General features: G+C 44.6%; 2 protein-coding genes across 3 annotated transcripts in view; one reads left to right on the top strand and one right to left on the bottom strand.

Annotated features, from left to right (window-relative positions):
* Positions 1-1605: 1605 nt before the first annotated feature.
* On the top strand, positions 1606-18539 carry wnt2 (wingless-type MMTV integration site family member 2). Its single transcript, XM_084016800.1, has 5 exons — positions 1606-2091; positions 2941-3161; positions 7766-8043; positions 8591-8855; positions 15065-18539. The coding sequence occupies exons 1-5, from the start codon at positions 2009-2011 to the stop codon at positions 15268-15270; spliced, it is 1053 nt and encodes a 350-aa protein (XP_083872926.1). The 5' UTR covers positions 1606-2008; the 3' UTR covers positions 15271-18539.
* A 152-nt stretch (positions 18540-18691) lies between these two features.
* Positions 18692-20276, bottom strand: part of LOC311018052 (suppressor of tumorigenicity 7 protein homolog) — a 35073-nt gene continuing 33488 nt past the window's right edge. For both annotated transcript variants that reach the window (XM_084016799.1, XM_084016798.1), the window contains exon 15: positions 18692-19111. In XM_084016799.1, the coding sequence (XP_083872925.1) occupies positions 19016-19111 (96 nt within the window). In that variant the 3' untranslated portion in view covers positions 18692-19015. The remainder of the gene's footprint in view (positions 19112-20276) is intronic.

Here is a 20276-nt window from a genome sequence, read left to right as displayed (position 1 = left end):
GTGGCCAAGATCCCTGATGGTCACTGAGCTCCAGTGATCCTGTGTGGAGAAACTTCCACAAGGACAACCATCACTGCAACACGATCTGAGCTTCCAGACAGATACCTCTCCTCAGTCAGACACGTGAAAGCACCTGAAGGACACTCAGACCAGAGGAACACAAGCTTCTCATCAAACCAAGGCTGAACTGAGGAAACCAGGCTCTGCTCATCACCTGCCCAGTGAAGCATGGGGAGGGGGGTGTACAGAGATTAATCCAAACCTGCTCCAGAGCCCTCAGGACCTCAGACCGGGCTAAAGGCTTTCAACAGGACAACGACCCTCATTACACCGCCATGACAAAACAGGAGAGGCTTAGGGATGACTATGAGAGTCCTGACTTGAACCCAAACCAGCATCTCAGAGACCTGAAGATGGCGGTCAACTGACGTCCCCATCCAGCCTGACGGAGAGGATCAGGGCTGCAACATAAGAAAATGGGAATACAGTCACCCGGTCTGGATTGTGTGTGTGTATTTTACTTCTATATATTTATAGATAAATACAGTTTAAGTCCGAGTGCTGTGCTGTTAAATCCAGAACTAGAAACTCTATTTAAAAGTCTTGATTGAGGATTCAGATCAGGTGACTTCCTGTGCTTCATTTAGCATCATTCAACAAAAAGAAACTTAATTGCAGGTCAATTAGAGTCGGTTTCTTCGGGCCATGAGCCGTTTTCACACCGATGGTGTTAAATGGTTTTTATTTCCTTCATGAAACCTCTAGTGGATCACAGTGGCCTTAATGCGATCTGGTCCAGCAGTGAACAAATTATTCCAATTAAACGAGATTTCTATTAATGCAGCTGCTGCAACAACAAAGTCGTGTTCAATGGGCCGAGGAGAGCAGAGAAAGCTCGAAAGCTCCTTGTTTTATGCTTTTCTTCCACGGGGATCAGGAGGAAGGAAAAAATCTCATTAATCTCATCTGGTCAGGGTCTCCCGGACCTCCAGATCCACCCGGGCCAGATCAAAGATGGAGGAAATGCCGTGTGACAGTGGTCCACATTTCCCCAGGAGACTTCAAACAGAATAAGAGAGATAATCCAATTGAAATGGGCACGTCACCTTGTAGGTGCTGCTTTGGGAGAACCGGTGCGTAATTTCTCCGTCCCCTTTTTTTCTTTTTCTTTTTCTTTTCATTCATCATTCCTGAGTTATTAGTGGGGCTGACTGATGGTTTGTATAAGGCTGTAAAATAACAACGCGTCATGCTTTGGGGATCAGAACTATTTGGCACCTGTGCGTCAGTTGGATCCCTTTAAGTAAACGTTTTCTGTGTTTAGGCCTTGATGAGCAGACACGTGACCGGGTACATAAGCAATACGATCTGTGATCGAGGTCTAATTATTCATAATATCACGACATAAAAACCCTGAAAAGTGATATTTCTGAAAGCATCGTGCGCCAGAGACGCGGAGTGTCTCCACATCCTGTTACCTGATGCTGGTTTGTGCGTGTTTTTTCTGGTGACTGACGTTGGCTGACAGTGCCCCCCCTCCCCGGTGCACGCGTCGGTGCAGACTGAGTGCAGAGCCCCATCAGCAGCGTGGTCCAGTATCAGCGTCTCGGCGCGGCGCGGCTCCGGTCTGGACGCGCGCCAAGCCTGTCTGGTGTTCCAACCAGCCTGAACAGATACTCTCAGACGGCTCATTCCTGGGACGGGACTCGGCCCACCCCTCCTGTAAAGCAATTTAAACCTGATAGCACATCATCTCCACGGGAAATATTTGCTGGACTATTAAGAAGACGCGCCTTTACTTTTTTGTTCTCTTTGCCAGCGGGCACAACCGGAGCCGGTCATGGCTTTTACGCGCGAGTCTCCAACTCTCCTGTGATGATATTTATAGATGCATATTAATCATTTTGAAGACTCGCAACAAGTTCTGACTCCTCTAATGTTTTATATGTTTCTTTCATCCGTGGAGATGCTCCGTCCAGATCCATAGAGGACCGACGTTTGGTTTAATATGAACTTATTGCCAAGTGGAATATGTTTTTATTTATCTGTAGCAGTCTGCTGGCTGACGGCCGAGGTCGACGCGTCCTGGTGGTAAGTGACGTTTCTTATTTACGCATTAAATGCAACCATCTTATTTACTAAACGCGTTTACTGCGTAAAGTAGCTGTTAAATGTCGTCTGCAGCTTTCCTCCTCTAATTATTAGCATTATTTTAATATTTACGACTTAATGACTTGATTGAGTGATTAAACTGTTTTTTATGACTTTTTTTTAAATACTGAAGTTAAACACTGAATATTTGCACAGATGAGTTTACAGGATGAAGTCATTTGATATGATTTAATTTCGTTCTATTTGCTGTCTTTTCTTTCTTGCAAAGGTTTCTGTTTCCATATTCCAAACTTCATAGCGTCTGTGATACCTAGAGGCTGTTTGGACAGATAATTTCCCTTAATTCCTTCTCTCTCTCTCTCTCTCTCTCTCTCTCTCTCTCTCTCTCTCTCTCTCTCTCTGGTCTTTCTCTAATCGCTGAGGGGGGAAATCCCTGCAGCCTGCAAGTGTTCAAATTCCCTGCAAGTCTTTCATCACCCTGTTCTGCAGGTACATGGGAGTGTGGACTTGTTAGGCGTAATTTCAACACAAGTTGCTCAAGAAGACACCTTCATTTTTGTTTTGTAACTTCATTATGTCTTTGTTTGTGCAGACGTGTCCGACTACCATGCAACGCTTTAACGCCTCTTCTCTGCAGCTGCATGTCAGACTCACTTTTTGTCATAGAATGGGTTCAAAACGTGCTTTAAGTTCTGTCTTTTGGACAATTGGTGTCCAAATGGTGTCCTAATTTTGAATCCCTCTACATTTCCAGATGATTTAAACGTTTCCTCTCCTCCATGAATGATGAGAAAGGTTCCCCAGATGTTCATGGGTGTCTCTCTGCAGGTACATGGGCACGCTGGGCTCCCAGGTGATGTGCGACAACATCCCCGGCCTGGTGAACAAGCAGCGCCAGCTGTGCCGCCAGCACCCCAAAGTGATGCAGGCCATCGGTGCCGGCATGAAGGACTGGATCTCCGAGTGCCAGCACCAGTTCCGTAACCACCGCTGGAACTGCAACACCACGGCCCGGGACCACAACCTGTTCGGACGCCTGCTGCTGCGCAGTGAGTAGAGGAGGGACGTTTGTTTCTTCATTTAGCCTTTAAAGATCTTTATCCTGCAGGGTTGGACTACAGGGAGGGACTGAAACTAAACCTAAAGGGCGCCGAGCCTCTGTGTGACAAGAGAACAACAAACCTTTACACAGGTCAAAGGTTAAATAGTCATTTTACATATAAGCTCTTATTGATCAGTTAGTTCATTCATATTATGTCCATCTTAAACACCTCCTCCTCAGTCATTCAACGCCAGATTAATGGTGTAATCAATTAAAGGGCCAGTGTGCAGCATTTAGGAGGATGAAACAGAATATAATATTAAAAGATGTTTTTTTTGTGTATAATTGTTGTTGTGAGGCTTTTTTTCTCTATGTTTCTATGGTAGCCCAGAACAGAGAGGAACATTCATGTTTTGTGTTGGCTGCCGTATTTCTACGATACATGATTCACACGAGGGAGAAGTTTCAGTTTTGGTTGTGATCTGTGATCACATCTGTGTGATTCTTTAGGAGTTGTTAGGCTATTAAACTATACATAATACAATATGAATTATTGTCACTCTCATGTTGACAAGTTGTCGTCTCTAAATGAACGATAAGCCAACAACATAACAATCATTTGACAGAACCTCTGATCATGTGACTTTAAATACTGTGGATGGTACGATGAGTTCAGGGGCCGCCGGGGGCCTCGAACGCAGCATGGCTAAGCATAGAAAGCCAGCGATGGAAGTTTAGTGGATTGTCTGGAACAGAATCTGCCGGATTGTGTTTCCAGGTCGCCGTTTGCCGCCGGCTGCTGCCTGTGTGGAAGTGAATCTGACAAGATGCTGCGTGTCACGGCGAGGCGATGCGTTCACGGAAACAAACACGTTGTCTTAACTCCACGCTGTCTCAACAAATCTAAACAGTCGCTCTGTTCTCAACGTGTTGATTTACTGCGACACTGAGGCTTTCTTGGAAACTGATTCGTCCCATTTTCCTCCCCACGTTGGTCGGATCGCATTCCAGCCGCCATCTCACTTTACGATCGGACGTTTATCACGTCAGTGCAGCCGGCTGGTTTCTCCGTCGCTCTGCTCTCGGTTTGTTTCTTTAAAGCTGGAAAGTTCTGTTAACGGAAGGAAAATTAATTAATTTTGTATTTATTAGTTTTGTTCCGATTCCTATGTATGATATCAATTTTAAGCAGAATAGCAATTTATGCTATATTCTATTTATATTTGTATATAATTCATTAAATAATGTTATAGATTATAGAAATTCCAGATATAATGCTGTCAGATTTATAGCAGCTGTGGTTGAAGAGCACTCATCTAAAACAATGTAAAGATTTGCAGTATTTATTTATTTATATATACATTTATTTCAAGAATCTGCCACTGTTTTTAACATTTGACCATGTATCAATACCAAAAGAACAAGTTGCCATTTTCAGCTCTTTGGATGTTTCTTCATTTCTATTTTTATTTTTCTCATTTTTATTCTTAATGTTTTTGGGTTATCGATCTTTGTGACTATGGGAAACTGTCATGGTCATATTTCATGAAAATAGACAAAGCACAGAATATCAGCTACAGAGTCATAAAATGTATTATTTAAATATCAGTGTCATTTTACGAATAAAACAAGTTCCCATCTTTCTGGTCCGATTCGGATTCCGATGTTAGCGTTAGCTACCGTCTCATTGAGCTAATTACTCTCCACTCAGCTCGTTCACATGAGAAACGGGAGAAAACCTGACTTCTTCCAAATAAATGTTAATCCCGCCGCTTTCAAGCCCCCCGTTGGCCCGTCAGCTCTGTTTATCTTCTCCGACCGTCTGCAGGAGAGGAGACTTGATTCATGGAGCTTCAAAGTGAGCAGAAGACGCCGTCACGCATTTACTTTGGGGGGTTTGTTGTGGTGAATATATGATGATGATGAGACAGCAGCAATAAGGACTGACATAATTAAGTATTAAGCAGCCGGCCCGTCAGATGAGACGTGTCGCAGCGTGTCTGAGTCTCCAGTCGTGTTACAACAAGTCCTAATCTTTGTTTTATTGGCGGTGAAGGATCATCGGGACCCGGCGGCCTGATGTTCCTCTCCCATGCCCTGAGATTTAACCCGCGAGGCGGATCCTTCGACTTAGTCCGTTTCATGTCAGGGGGGGCTCTAATCAGCCGTGTGGTATTCGGACCTCCCAGCTGGGCCCCGGCCGTGTCACCCAGCATTACCGCGGCCCATCGGGCCCCCATCGTGGCCCCCTCGCGGCTCCCGTCAGAAGCTCCTTATTGTCAACGTCAGCGGGCTAATTTCAAACAATTACACAGGAGTTCCTTCCTCGCGGTGTCGTGTTCTCTCAGTGTTCTCCTCATTAACCTCGTTAGACACGCTCAACTTAACCCCGGGTGTGTGTGTGTCTGTGTGTGTGTGTGTGTGTGTGTGTGGAGGTGCAATACTGCTAAAATTTTTCATTTTGAGAAACGTTTTCTATATTTAACAGTAAAAGATCTCACATGTTACATTTCACCTGCCCACCAAACACAATACAATACAAAATTAAACTATCTGATCAGAGTCAATTCTTGTCTCAATCTCTTGGTTCTTGACCGTCTTTGACTGAGTCTTGGATTATCAGTCTAGTTGACACTTCGGAAGGAACCCAAAAAGTGCTGAAAAATGATCGAGATTGTGAATGTTTATTTTAATTGCTCGACATATTACTGCAATTAATAATTTTAAAGAAACACTTTCTGTTATATTACTTGAAATCCTCGTAACGTACCGATAGCCATTAATAGAGTAAATGCTCTGAAATAACAACATTTTAAAAATGGTATCTGTGGCCATGGCAGGATTGTAAAAACCCCGTCCAATCAAAAAAGACCGGCCGGAGAAAATAAAGATCTCTGTGTTTTTCCAAATGACCTACTCTGCCTTTAATAGATTGGTGGGGAAAAAATGTCACATTTAAAGGAGCTCAATACAAAATTAAGAGCATATCTCTTGGCTCATCTACATGGCGACGGCTGAGCCGGCAGCTGACGGTGCAAACAGCGCTGCATGTGCAGCGGGCGCTGACATATTTATAGATAAAACGATTCAAAATTGTTAAACTTATGGCTAGTGAAAACATCAGTTGCAGCTCTAAACATGCCATAAACCTCGCTGGAGCAAAGAGATGGATGAACCCACTTTCCCCACCTCAGGCTTTGATCCCTCACAGATCTCTCATCAGTTACATGTGGAGCTGTGAGATAAGAGTTCTCCGCTGGGGCGTCGCTGGTAACCGTTCGCTGTTTATCGGTCTTGGCTGCCGATGAAGCGTTTTTTTATTTCACGCTTCACGTGAAATAAAAGCTTCCAGCAGGCAGCAGCCAACACGGGTCATACAGGTAGCGGCGACGGCCCAAACATTTGAAGGATCTCTGTTGTTTGGCATCACAGCTGAATGTTAGCGTCAGCCGGCCTGTACTGGGAAACAGATCTGAGATCAGCACGAGATAAAACCCTTTGTGTTTGGTTGAAGCCTCACATCAGTGGAGTTTAATGATTCGGTAACTTTGCTGACTGAAGTACTTCAACCACAACTGGATGGATTGCCATGAAATGTAGTCGATATATATTCGTGTTCCCCAGAGGATGAACCCCTCTGACTTTGGTGATCCCCTGACTGTTTAATGTATCCGATAGTTTGGTTCATGAGCAAAAACCTGCAACGCTAATGACTGATCCTGATCCGCCTCAGCGGTACTTTCTGCTATTTAGCAAACGTTAGCATGCTAACACGCTTAAACTAAGACGATAAACAAGGTGAACATATGCATTTTTTGATAATCTCATTGTGAGCATATTAGCATGCTGCAATTAGCATTGCACTGCAAAGGCTTATTGTACCTGACGATAATGAACAAAAATGTATTTTTAACCTACTTTTATATTACAATCCAATATTCTTTTCTTCCTGGGAAACACAAATAAGTTGCGTACTTACATCAGCAACCAATACCATCATGACATCCATCAACCAATCTAGAACTTCAGGTCTCTGCACCAAACGATAGAAGAAGGAGAAGAACAATCAGATCAAATTCCTCCCAACGTAACAGCCCACCTCAACGCCTCCAGTCCTACTTCACTCAGAAATGCGTTGCCATACGGAAAGTAGATGCTCTAAAAACGCAGCTCCACTTTAGAGCCTCGGTTAGCAGTGTTTTGTCTCTTTTCTGCTGTATCTTTATAGTGTCTCTGACAGAACATTGGTGATCCCCCGTCACTACGTTGTGATGGGCTCAGGACCCTTCTGTGAACGTAAAAAAAAATCTACGCACATTCAACGTTCACAACTATTCACTTTGGAATTTTTTCTTTTTCTTTTTAAAGGAATTTGTTAAATCAAAGAAAAGGTGATTGACAGTATAGACACATCTTTGGACTAGAGGCCGATTTCTGACACGAAACTAAAGCTCTGATTTGGAGATTTAATTTGCTCGACACTTCACTTCCAAATGACACGTAAAATATTTCTTCTACACAAAATACCTTTGAAATAAATCACTTCTTCTCCACGTGACATGAAATCTAGAAGAGACCTGTTTCTGACATCTCTGGCTCGCTCCCCTCCAGGTAGCCGTGAGGTGGCCTTCATGTACGCCATCTCCTCGGCCGGTGTGGTCTACACGCTGGCACGCGCCTGCAGCCAGGGCGAGCTGGACTCCTGCTCCTGCGACCCCACGAAGAAGGGCTCGTCCCGGGACGCCAAGGGCTCCTTCGACTGGGGCGGCTGCAGCGACCACGTGGAGCACGCCATGCGCTTCAGCCAGGGCTTCGTGGACGCCAAGGAGAGGAAGGAGAGGGACGCCCGCGCACTCATGAACCTGCACAACAACCGAGCCGGCAGGAAGGTGAGGAGGCACGGAGCGTCCAAACACATAGAGAGGAAATGGGAGAATTGAAAAAAACACATGAAACAATCAGTTGATTCTTGCCTTCATTTGACCTTCAGAGGTATCTTTAAATCTGCATATTGAAGGAGAAAAAAAGGTAAATCAGTTTAATTCATATTTATTTAAAACTCTCTCCAATCCGTGTGGCGTTCAAGAGCCGTCCGAACCCCAAAAACTCTTTAGGAGCAGAAATACGAAGTAACTCTGCAGCCGTGATTCCTGAACAACACATTCTTTGAGAAAACTGTGATTTATGACTTCGTCTCACGCTGGGAGACGACAGATTTACAGACATTCTGGGAGAAACACTGGAAGTTAGGTAATAAAAAGTTGAAATATAAAGATGGATTTAAGTGTTAAGTATCAGTATCGACCTTTGACAGCAAACATTGAACAAAAACCAAGTCACTCTATTCAAGTTTTTACATTTTTGAATGAGAAAATAGGTCTAGTATAATAACCATCCACATCCCTGACAACCTACTTCCCGTTCCCTCCCCACCAGGCTGTGAGGCGCTTCATGACCCTGGAGTGTAAATGTCATGGCGTCAGCGGCTCGTGCAGCGTCCGGACCTGCTGGCTCGCCATGGCCGACTTCAGACGCACCGGCGACCACCTCCGCAAGAGGTACAACGGCGCCGTGCAGGTGGCTGTCAACCAGTACGGCACCGGCTTCACCGCCGCGCACACGCACTTCAAACGGCCCAGCAAGAACGACCTGGTGTACCTGGAGGACTCGCCGGACTACTGCATCCAGGACCACGAGTCAGGTAGACGCCTCCCACCTTTAGGCAGACGTCAATTTTTGTGAAGTGTGTCATAGCAGACGGCAGGGATGACATCACACAGGTCATGTGTCTCGGCCTGGAGGTAAAAGCTGAAGAGCCTTAAAGCTGCATTCTCTCTGCTGGCCACCAGGGGGCGGCTCCTCTCTGATTGTAGAGAAGTCGATGAGAAAATGGTCCTACTTCTCTCTTGATTTATTATCTCAGTAAACATTGTAAACATGAGTTTATGTTCTCAATCTCTAGTTTCTAGTGTTCTTTTAATCCAATGTTCATTTAGTACATTATAGTCCATTTAGAGTCAAACAGACCAGAAAGCAGGGGATGCTTTAGGGGCGGGGCTACCTGCTGATTGACAGGTCAATGACACGCTACCAATGCTATTAGCTACTAAGATGACTTTAACACTTAGCTGTAAAGTTGACCGTGAATTATGAAGCTAACTTAGATAGCAGCTTCACACCAGAAACCAGATGGATCCAGATCCAGTAAGGTTTCTGGTCAGGGTGCCGCTCTGCTGCTTGTGTTCTTCAGATCCACCCGTCGCTCCTCTGTAGTCCAAATATGGTCACTTCCTTCTACTGGTTGCAAATGTCTACTCGTGTTCGCAGTAACAGAACTGGTTCCAGTAGGTTTTTTATTATCTTTTAGTTTTCGTCTCGGTTCAGAGTGAACCTGAAGTTTTCAGTTCAGGGCTGATGTTTTACACACTCGGGTCGGGCAGTTTAATGACTTAAAAACGGCCACGTGCTACATGTTTCCATGAGCATACTTGGTTGTCGCTCCGACGATGTTTGCTTAGAGTCGAACAGTTCTGGTTTCACCTGAACGTCATTGAGCTTCAGTTCAGGATAAGTGGCGTCCTGTCACGTGTCCGGTGTCAGAGCAGGGATTCATATCAGCAGATTCCTGAGAGTGTTCCTTCTGGTTTTCATTTAACTGGATCAGAATTGTCTTTCAGAACTCCAGGTTGAGTCTGCCCGTCACACTTTTTGCCGAAATCCGATATGCCGATATTTTATAACTCATTTGGCCGATAACCAATATCGATACCTTTATTTATCGGTTTAATATATCGGCATGTTATGCGATATCCAATAATACATTTTAACGTCAATGTCGGCTGATACCGATACCTTGCCAATAATATCGTGCATCCCTAATAATTAAAGATCATTTATGTGGATGATGGTTAAATAAACGTCAACGTGTGCGAGACAGGAGCCTCGGAGTCCAGAAACGTGTATTTAAATAAGTGTAACCTGCGCTCGTGTGTGTGAGAAGGAAATGTTTGTGTATGAAAAGTGTGAGAGAACGAGGAGGAGGAAGATGATGATGATGATGATGCCTGTCAGGCAGCAGATGATCCGTGGCGATCGGGTGTCGGCCAGTTTAAGACCCATTACACACTTCTGTGGGCTGAAACCTTAGAACGCCACAGATCACTATAAATCACACACACACACCTGAGGGCATATTTATGGGACAGGTTGGATCACACAGCTCCATACAGTCATTCACTATGTGCTTTGTCTTCTCTTAGAACTGTTTTCGTGCTTTTATTTTGTTAAGATGTTTTCTCATCCGTCGTGTTGGAAGTTGCAGCTTGATGAGAGGAAGTCTGCGTTCAGGTGCAAACGTTGTCCTCTATCCTTGTTTTTGAAACTCAAGTAAAATTGACGGTTGAACTCTTCGGCTTTCGCTTCTTCGCGGTGTGATGGAGCCGGAGCCGCCATGTTTTACACGCCAGCATTCGTGTCTTGCTCAAGGACACGTTGTCGGATGTAGCGATGTAGTGAAGCAAAGCTGGGATCTGTCTGTCATGGGATGGTGTCGGTTATCCAGCACCGTCACAGTGCTTTCAGGTCCTCGGGGAGTTTTATGACCTGAAAGGGGTCTAACTTTAACCTGCTGTTTAACCTGCTCAGATGTGTTCAGGGACATGGTTTTACTTTAGAGAGCCATTCTGTTTCATGTCTGGAGTTTAAAGCTACAACGCTGTTTTCCCTTCTTTGAGCTCGGAACTTAATTCTTGATCTTTGGGAGCTTTGAGCTGCATCTAAGGGAGCTGTTTTATTTACATTTTTTTTATTTACATATATATATATATATATATATATATACATATATACATACATACATATATATATATACATATATATACATATATTCAGTATGTAAACATACTGTATATACACATTCATAAACATATATACTATACATATACTGAATGTACATTTTTCTGGTCACTTTTACTTTATCTTTTGAACCTGTCTTGTTGCTAAATCGGTTTGATAATAAAATAATAACATTTTGTTTTTTCCAAAAGTTAGATAATATTTTTATTGCATGAGTGTAGTGAGTTACAGTGTGGGCTCCATGGTAGCTTTACAGAGGGCTTAGCAAAGAGTCTGTTTATATTAGGGGTGGGGAAAAAAATCGATATTGCAATATATTGTTGTGCTCTCTGTCGCAATAAATAAATCGATACACTGATGGTAAATATCGATATTTTGGGTCTACGGGTTTTTTTAGACTCCCGTCGGTGCGTCTAAGAGTTTACGGTTCTCCGGAGCGGATCCGCGGGGGCCGCCCGCTGCCCGGTCTGATTGCCTATTTACGGGGCCGTGTGCTGCCCGGTGTTGCTGTGAGCTCCAAGCGGTTTTCACCCAGCTCTGAGGGCATGAGGCCCGACTTCCCAGGTACTGGATGGGTGAACATAACTCTGCACATAATTGGTTGCATACTGAAATGTGCCCAATATTTCATTTAATTCTGATGTTATTCTTATCTTGTTTAGCTATTGTTAAACTAAAACGGGCCCAAGTTTACATAAAACAAGTTGCTACTGACTTTTCAGTATCAGAAAGCCCTGTCCTGGTTTACATAAGACATGTTATTAATGTTCATGCACTTTAATGTGTCCAGCTGGACAGTGTTTATGCATTTGTACATTGTACGAAGTTTTGGAATTTATTTTTTATGCATATTTTTTCTTTTTCAGCCACATATCGTGATATATCTTTGATGAAATTTCTTGCAATATATTGAATATCGCAGATATCGTGTATCATGATATTATCGTTATCGTGGGCCAAATATCGTCACAGTATCGAATCGTGAGTTACCCGTATCGTCCCACCCCTAGTTTATATGCGTGAAAAGTGCTAAATTCGAAATTCAGAGCAGATCTTTTGCCTCCACATGGCTCTCAACATGGCGACGGCTGAGCTGACGGCTTGCAGCTAACGGTGCAAACAAGGGCGGATGATGATCTGCTTTTCTTTGGTTTACGTGAGTGAATGCGTTGGGGCCGATTGGACCGTTGGACCAAACACGATGGCACCTCGGTTTCTAAGGTCCTCGATGATCATTCGTCTCTGTTATTAAATAATCTTCAGTCGTTCGCTGCATCTCCTCCACCAACATGAACGTGGATCCTAAATCCTCCTGAGGTAGTTTAGCCGATGGACCCCTGGACGTTTCTGGGCCCCTTTAGGGGACACGCAGCAGGCATGAAGGCGTTCTGTGCTGTGTACATGTAAGCAGGGTGAGGTAACACACACCCACACACACCCACACACACACACACACACACACACACACACACACACACACACACACACACACAGTGTTCACCCCCGGGCCTCTCATGAGAACTTAACTCTCTCAAAAGACCAACTCCTTTGGGACACACAGAGAGAGACAGACAGACATGTCTCTCTCTCTCAGGCATGACACTGTACATTGAATCATCCTCTCTCTCTCTCTCTCTCTCTCTCACACACACACACACACACAAACACACACACACACACACACGTTCTTCATGCAATCACTCTTGAAACGCACACTTAGAGTTAATGATGTCTTGTTCTTTCTCCCGTCACACACACACTGAAAACCCTCTCAAGACATGCAAACTCACCCTCAATCATTCTGAGGACAGACAGATGGAGAGAGAGACACACACACACACACACACACACACACACACACACACACACACAGCAAGCCCACAGAGATAGTGAGACGGCCCCTCTGCTCCTCCTTAAAGTGTGAAATCAATTTCGCTCGGCCCCGGCGAGCTTCAGGTGCTAAACTCATCTCTCGGCGCCCCCTCATCTTAATTCAATAAGCAGACGGTGGGGGAGCGGAGCCCGGCGAGGAGGAAGACTCCGGCCATGATGTCATCGCCTCGCAGGGGCGGCATACCGGCAGATGACGGGCAGGAGCGCTGCCAGAGGGGCGGGGCTTCGGGTCATGCCCAGACATATTACCTGGCGAGGAAACGGTGCAGAGACAGCGTGCACACACACACACACACACACACACACACACACACACAGCGAGGCAGAATGTAAACATGAGCAAATTCCAGAACAACGTTCGAGATGTTACTTGAAGCCGGTGCATCATTTTTTCTGAACGTTTATTTAAACAGCAGAAGTCAGCTGGACGCACACGTGCTGTTCTTCAGTCGCACGCTGCTGAACGTCTGCACATAAACGTTTAACCCAAACGTCTCCGAGGTTCCAACAAAACCAGGAAAGACAAATGGTGGAGATTGTGTTGGTCATGTTGTCACGGAACTTTAAAAAGTGATCAGGGAATGTTCTTTGTAGCATGTTGACATTTTATTTGCCATTCATCATAGTGTAATCATTCCCACGCTGTATTTCTCTTTCCCGGTTATTTCGTAGTTTTGGACTTAAAACTCGCAAATTAATGGGTTTAAATTGCTGATGCTGCTTTTTGTTGCTCGACACAAAGGCTTGTTCTTACCTTCATTATAGCTGATTCAGCTTTTTAGTCAGTGAAGGAAACAGTGAGTTAAGTCATGATTTATTTTTTCTTTGAAATCTCAAAATAAGTCAGTGTCCAAGGTGACGTGGTGTGTGGTTGTTTGCTGTGAGTTATAGGATTGTGTGTGTGTGTGTGTGTGTGTGTTTGTGTGTGTGTGTCTGTCTGTCTGTGCGGCTGGAGTTCTAGAAGACAGTGTACACGATCAGTGTGGCCTGTCTGAGGGTGTGTGTGTGTGTGTGTGTGTGTGTGTGTGTGTGTGTGTGTGTGTGTTGGCTGTCTCCTGTGAAATGAACAGCTGATGAAGAGAGTGATTTGAGGCTGACGCCTCCTTTCATCAATCTCTCATCCGTCCTTCGTCAGACATTCATCATCTTACTCACCTCCTCCGTCTCGTCTCTGCCTCGCTGCCAGGGCTGCGCTCCCATTGGCTCCCATTAACGATGCTGATTGGTGCCTTCATACCCGCCGAGTCACATGCTCATTCCACGCCACCGTAACTCACACTTGTATCTTAGATGCTGAGTGATTTCCCAGGATGCCTCTCACCTCGTCTTCAGCCTGGAATACGGTTCCTTCACTGAATCTCGTCTGAAAAACTGCTGAAATATGTTCAGTCGGTAGATGTGATGTTTGCTGAGTGGAGATGAGCAGGAAATGATTCAGAAGCATTGAAGTGACTTTAGTCATGAAAACTAGTATCTCACGAAAAAGGTTTTGAGTGCATGAAGAAGGAAGTGAGATTTTTATTTCTTTGCACTCGTCAGTACCAAAGTACCAAAAATCCTCCCAAAACATCTAAACTGGGTCACGAGTTCAGTTCAACACATCCACAGGTGAACAACCCGGGTCATGTGACGCGTCGAGCTGCGCTACAAACAAAGAGTTTGGTCCCACTTCAAACACGGGAACGCCGAGCTACGCTTCACCACTTCCTGGTGCGTTTTTGGCATGAAGGTGAAAACATAAAAAAAAAACATAAAAAAAAAAAGAGACTTTTTCTGAAATTAAAATGATTATTCGTTACGTTTTTTTCTTTTGAATTAACCAATAACGTCTGTTGAGACCTTAATGCAGAAGTTGTCTTCACGGCACGAGTGAAAGATTTATTTATTTTTTTATTATTATTTGTTACTTGACGAAAGGAAAGAACAAAACGGGCTTTGAGTTTTAGATTTTCAGGGTTTTTAACGGGTCGTTGGTTAAATAAGGAGAAGTTGCTGACGGTGCAAACATCACAACATCCTGATGAAGAAACGAGAGAAGATGCAGATGTTTAGAAACATGGTTGTTTTGGTGCCGTTTACCTGTTTGAACCAAAGAGTGCACAAGTACATTCTTCCCATCATGCAGCAGATAAAATGGCTGACCCCTCCTCCGTCTGTGTTCAGGGTCGACAGGGACCGGCGGGCGGCTCTGCAACCGGACGTCCCGCGGCGTGGACGGCTGCGAGGTGATGTGCTGCGGTCGGGGCTACGACACGTCGCGGGTCAGCCGCACCACCAAGTGCGAGTGCAAGTTCCACTGGTGCTGCGCCGTGCACTGCCGCGACTGCCACCAGCAGGTCGACGTGCACACCTGCAAGGGCCAGACTTGACTGCACGCCGCCGAGCGCTCGCCTCAGACCCGAACAAACCACTGCTACTCACTGGGCCGCCGCCGCCAACCACAGAGGAGATTCTGACGGACGGAAGGAGCTGGGCCGTTATGCCCCGCCCCCAACATCACCTGTCAATCACTCAGCAGGAAGTCTCATTCCTGCAGGTCTCTCTGCTCGGCCATGTTGTATTTCTGCTGCTTGTTTATTCCAAACAAGAAGGTAAAAGCTTCAGCAACATGTTACAGATTAAATGAGGAACAGCAGGTTCCTGGTTGGCATGACAACAGCTTCCTACAGAGAAACCGGCTCCCTAAAGGCCGACTTGCTCAATCAGACTGATGTTTCCATATTATATGATTTTTTTTTTTTATGTAAAAACCCACTTTATGCTCCCGCTGAAAAAAAAAATCTGTTGTGGAAATTAATCTGTTGGATCCAGTTAACAATTTACACTGAAAATATATTTTAAGTTAAATCATCTAATAAACAGGGAGTCACCTCTGAGACTTTCAACAATTTAATTTAAACCTGATTCGTTTGACAGATTTAGCTCTGATTTTAGATTTGTTTAGTGGCACCTTCTCCATCTTTACGGTTGAATTTGAACCCGATTTATTTCCCGTCATGTCGGGGCGTTTCTGTCATTCGGTCTCTGAATGTCCAGGCCTGAGAAGAGACGCTTCTCAACTCTTCTACATGAATCACACAAGACGTTTGCAGCTCAGTGTTGGTTCTCCTCCGCCTGCTGGTTTCTGTTCAGCCCCTAGTGGTGATTCAGTGAATGTGACTACAGATTTAGTTCAGTCCAGTTAGATTTATAAATTAGCTTTAAACTCATCAAAATCAGTTATTAAAACAGTAAAATGATTTATTTTTATTATTATCAAAAACAACAGACAGCTAACTAACAAACTAACATTTGGTGAGCTCCAGATTCTCCACAAGGGGGCGCTGTTAAGGCATCATCAGACCAGTTTCATACTAGCTAAACTTCACCACCTGCTGGCAACGACCACGTTTTCCATCAAACAATAGGCGATAGACTCCTTTTCCGTTGCCAGTAGACGAGTACATTTTTATGTTTTAATTTTGTTTGTGGTCACAAACACGCTAGGAAACACGGATTGTAAGCAGTGGTTACTTCTATTTATATACTTCAGCCTCTCCTCAGACTAGTTTGTAAAAATGTTCAAATTCCGGATTTTGGCTGCGATGACAAAGAAAGTGTCCCGGCAAAGAATGAATGCTGATCGGAATCGTTGCCAATATAGATAAAAGCCAGATGTCAGTGGGTTTTATTGTCCAGTGGGACAATAAAGAGAGTTTACGCTACATGTTTAGACCTGCAGACATCGCCTCCTACAGGCAACACGAGTAATAGCTGCTGCAGCTTTAACTCTAGATTGACCTGCAGTTAACTTCATACCAAATGCAGGCGATGTTTTTCTACTGCGTACAAAGTCAATGCGTCGGGCACACGGTGGACCACAAGGACTGCCATATTTATGTTTAGATGACCTTATTTGGAGTGAGTGTTGATGGAGCGGCTTCATTGTTAGCATAGCCTAGCACCCGTCAACCAGACTCCATTCAGAAAACAAGCATTTTTAAAGTAGTTAGCTTGTGGTCTCGCAGACAGACCTAACAAAGCATGACTTTACACGTTTTACTGATCACTATCATTATGGAGTTATTTCAGCATCCTTTTAATCTGGTTATTGATATTAAATCACAGCTAAATACTTTATTCTGGGTTCCTCCAGCTGTGGTTAACCAGCCCACGTGGGTCTTGCTGGATCAAGTTAATCCAGACAGGACAGCGTTTGGTTTCCTGGTTTATCTGGAACTTCAACATGTACAAAGCAGCAATAGTGATGATTTCAGCCGTGATGGACAAAATATTGTTGTTGCACATCTAAACACAAATGATCCTGTGGTCAAACTCGTAACTAACGCAAGGTGTAAATTAGCTTTGTGCTTTAAGACGAGGATTGAACGCTCTGATGATTGACTGATGGCAGCAGCCGTCACTGGAATCTATTTCTACAAATACTAGAATACTTGTAATATTAATGGAGCCTCATCTCTATCGGCAACTCAACCAAAATACCGTCTTTCCACAGAACGAGCACTAAAAACGTCAATTTAGAATTAAAATGTCAACTTCACGTGGAGCGTCGAACTTCTCGCTGCAGCCACTCTTTTCTTTGCCTGTAGGTGGCGACAGCAACATTTCTGTCTACGGTTCTCCACCTCTGGGTGGTGCAGGTGGGACCCCTGCAGGTCTAAAATGTCTCTGCGGTTTATACGACGCTGAACCTGGTTTTGATCCATTAAAAGCCATTCAAAGAACACAGTTCGGGACGTACTTCAAGTTTGCTTAGATTTCGAGCTCAGCACATCAAATAGAAATGCTGCAAGATAATATGCATGTAAAACACACGCTGTTAACTCTGAGTTAGAAGAAAACCCAACCACATTGTACAAAGTGGAATAAAGTTGAATTAAAACACCAGCTGATCCAACATCCTTATGTTAATCATCCGTCGTTTCTTCTCTGATTTGATCGTATTTATTTACTCTCCAGTAACTGAAGTTACACGAGTCCCCTGTGCCACCCCTTCCCCCGCTACAGCATTACACGCCACCTCCGTGTTTAAACACACCTCCACGCGTTTGTTTCTGTAAATATGCGGCGTTGTGTAAATAAAAATCAGATGTATAGTGTATGGAAACGTGATGTGTAACCAACAGGCACATTTTAACCAGCTGACGAGCTTCACTTCCTGCTGCCGCATGAGCCAATCACAGGGCTCGTACGCTCGTACTATGGCAGAGATTAAGGAACGCGTTTTCTTTACCTACAAATCATGTGTACTCAAACTTTTCTGATGATTGTTTTGCTGCGAAAATTGTGTGAAATTCACTTTGCACGCTGTTGAAACACGTTTGAGCGGCTTAATTCTCTCCAGCTCGTCAGTTTCATCACCATTCCCCGTTGAAACAGTTCAAAGAACTGAAGTTAATGAAGGCGTTCTCTGTGATCGACTGCTTTCTTATCGTCGGGCAGGAAATAAAACTGTTTAAAACCTAAAACCTCTGGACTTAAACATGTTTCCTGTCCGTCAGCAGCTTTAAATGAAAGTACCAGTTGGACGTCTTCTACCTGCGAGGACAGTTTGTGGATGAGAACATATTAAAAAAGATCAAATAAATAAAAACAAAACCTACAAGGTGGAGTTCTGCTGAAGGAGCCGCGGCTCCATATGACGTCATGGCGGTTAACCTGCGGCGTTACAGCCGTTTAAAACACAGCAGGAATCAAAATGGCGGGAAGAAGCCGGCTTGCAGCAATACACAAAAAGTCCTTTATTGTATTTTTTTGTCTTTTCACTTTTTTAATGATGGCAACTGATCACCTCTTTTTTTGTACAACAAAAGAACAGCTTTAAATGATTGAAAACCCAAAAAGAAAAAAGAAAAAAAAAGCAAACATATCAAATAAAGTCAAAACCAATTTTGGATTCCACCGTTTCGCCTCCTTGTGTCACGCCTCTTCCCTGCCTCCTCTTCCTCGCCGTCCCTCGGTTTGGTTTGAACTCGCTCGTCTTGGCACAAAAGTGCGTCAGTCCCGTCCAACGCAGCGTTCTGGGGTTTCAGTCCAGCTGTTTCTGTCTCGATGGAGGTTTTGCTCCTGGGGGGGTCCTGGGTCCGATTGGGGTCCGGTCCGGTCGGTCGGGGGTCAGATGCGGGTGAGCTGGTGCCAGAGGCTGGACGGCAGGATGCTCTCCACCTTCTCCATGATGAAGTTGAGCGGAGCGAACAGCGTGCTGAGGAACTGCAGGGAGACGACAACAACGTCAACTCTGTGACCTTCAGATGCCCTTCACACATTTCAGAACACACATACCACTTTATTTATGAATTCAAATCTAATAATAAGGACATCTAAGTATGTGTAAATAAATCAACAAAATGAAAAACCCTAAAGAATAATTGAATGAACGTGCATTCAGTGTTCTGTGTGTGCTTTTATTGTCTTGCTGTTTTGTGAGGTCACAGCGACCTTGACCTTTGACCACCAAAATCGAATCGGAAAAACGTCACGCATCTTTAGCGATGAAGACAGTGGGATAAAGAGTTGAAAGCACTGGGAAAAAGTCAGTATGTGGACCTTGAGTCAGGATTGTTTTGTTGTATTGTTGATTAATTGTCCATCAGATCTCTAATTGATGAAATCCACGGATGGTTTCAGTGATAAACACGGAGGACATCAGTGTTTTCCTGCGTTCTCTCCCATCAGCGAGTACGGAGCAGCTGGCCTCGTCGTCAGGTCGCTGTTTTGGCAACAACCAGTGAAGAAGAGGGGGTTTGTGGGTAATGAGGGCTCCACCAGAGCAACGGCAGGTCATAGAGGTTCCCACTTTGTCAGATGGCAGATAAAAACCGTGGCAGAGGAGCCTCCTCTCCACCTGCATGGGTCTGCCGGCGTCCGCCTCACACGACGCGTATCACACATCTCTGTTCCAGCTCCAAAGAACACGAAAAGAAAAAGACGCATGTTTGAACGCCGTGGGCAGCGGGGGGAGAGCGGCGTCCTGTACTCACGAAGCCGGGAGAAGCGCCACTCTGGTGGCGGTGCGTCCCAACCAAATCAATTTAAACGACGTGCAGGGATCACGTTGATGCATTCTGTCATCGAATCACAGCAACAATCAATACGCTGCTCGAGACCGAAGCAAACAGGAAGTGCAAAGATGCAGAGTTATTTCCAGGCAGCACTCTGAGAATCGTATCTTCATTTAATTCAGAAATAAATAAATGAAATAAACATGGAAAAGTTGCTTTGCATGTTGGTTTCAGATCACTGTACGAATGATGAGTGACTGCTGCACCGCAGTGGAAGGTACAGGACGAACGCTCCGTGTGTGTGTGTGTGTGTGTGTGTGTGTGTGTGTGTGTGTGTGTGTGTGTGTGTGTGTGTGCTACTTCTGTAGATGGTA

Source organism: Eutrigla gurnardus, assembly GCF_963514095.1.
Source record: "Eutrigla gurnardus genome assembly, chromosome: 9".
Lineage (NCBI taxonomy): Eukaryota > Metazoa > Chordata > Actinopteri > Perciformes > Triglidae > Eutrigla > Eutrigla gurnardus.
This window is presented reverse-complemented; position numbering and strand designations above follow the sequence as displayed.